We start from the raw sequence: 750 nt of genomic DNA, 5'->3' as shown, positions 1-750 counted from the left end.
GACTTGACAGGGGGGGAAATGAGAATGGTTTAGAACAGGACTCACTAGCCTGTGCTAGTTTGTTACTTTGGTTCTACTAAATAGTTTACATGTATTATTTCGTTGTCCCGTGTGGATGCTGACAGACTCATGGACGACTCCCGAACAGCATCATGCAAGTCCTGTATCAAGGTTTACCTGTGTTCTAACCAGAAGGTACAGCAGGTCTGTGTGTGTGTGTGTGTGTGTGTGTGTGTGTGTGTGTGTGTGTGTGTGTGTGTGTGTGGTGTGTGTGTGTGTGTGTGTGTGTTTTGGTGTGTGTGTGTGTGTGTGTGTGTGTGTGCTGTATAACACTGACTGGAGAAGGAATGGACGTATAACCACTGTGTGTGTGTGTGTGTGTGCTGTATAACACTGACTGGAGAAGGGAATGGACGTATAAACCACGGTGTGTTGTGTGTGTGTTGTGCTGTATAACACTGACTGAAGAAGAATGGACGTATAACCACTGTGTGTGTGTGTGTGTGTGTGCTGTATAACACTGACTGGAGAAGGAATGGACGTATAACCACTGTGTGTGTGTTGTCTAGACTCTGTTGTGGAACGCAGGGCTCTGAGAGAACGTGTGTTTCCCAGGCTGAGGGAGCACTGCAGACACACACACGGACTGGACTTCAAGGTGAGAGGTCACCTCTGTTTTGATGTTGGAATGGATATCATACTGTAGGAATGTCTCATTTAGCTGGTCCTGTATCATACTGTAGGCAGGTC

General features: G+C 46.8%; 1 protein-coding gene across 2 annotated transcripts in view; it reads left to right on the top strand.

The window, feature by feature from the left end:
• Window positions 1–750, top strand: part of LOC112073968 (NACHT and WD repeat domain-containing protein 2) — an 18,367-nt gene that overhangs the window by 4,548 nt on the left and 13,069 nt on the right. For both annotated transcript variants that reach the window (XR_011476775.1, XM_070440342.1), the window contains exon 2: window positions 570–658. Coding sequence is in view for 1 of the 2 variants with exons in the window: in XM_070440342.1 (XP_070296443.1) it covers window positions 570–658 (89 nt within the window). In the remaining variant the exon portion in view is untranslated. The remainder of the gene's footprint in view (window positions 1–569; window positions 659–750) is intronic.

Source organism: Salvelinus sp. IW2-2015, unplaced genomic scaffold, assembly GCF_002910315.2.
Source record: "Salvelinus sp. IW2-2015 unplaced genomic scaffold, ASM291031v2 Un_scaffold2439, whole genome shotgun sequence".
Classification (NCBI taxonomy): Eukaryota; Metazoa; Chordata; class Actinopteri; order Salmoniformes; family Salmonidae; genus Salvelinus; species Salvelinus sp. IW2-2015.
The sequence above is the reverse complement of the archived record's forward strand: the minus strand, read 5'-3'. Positions and strand labels throughout refer to the sequence as shown.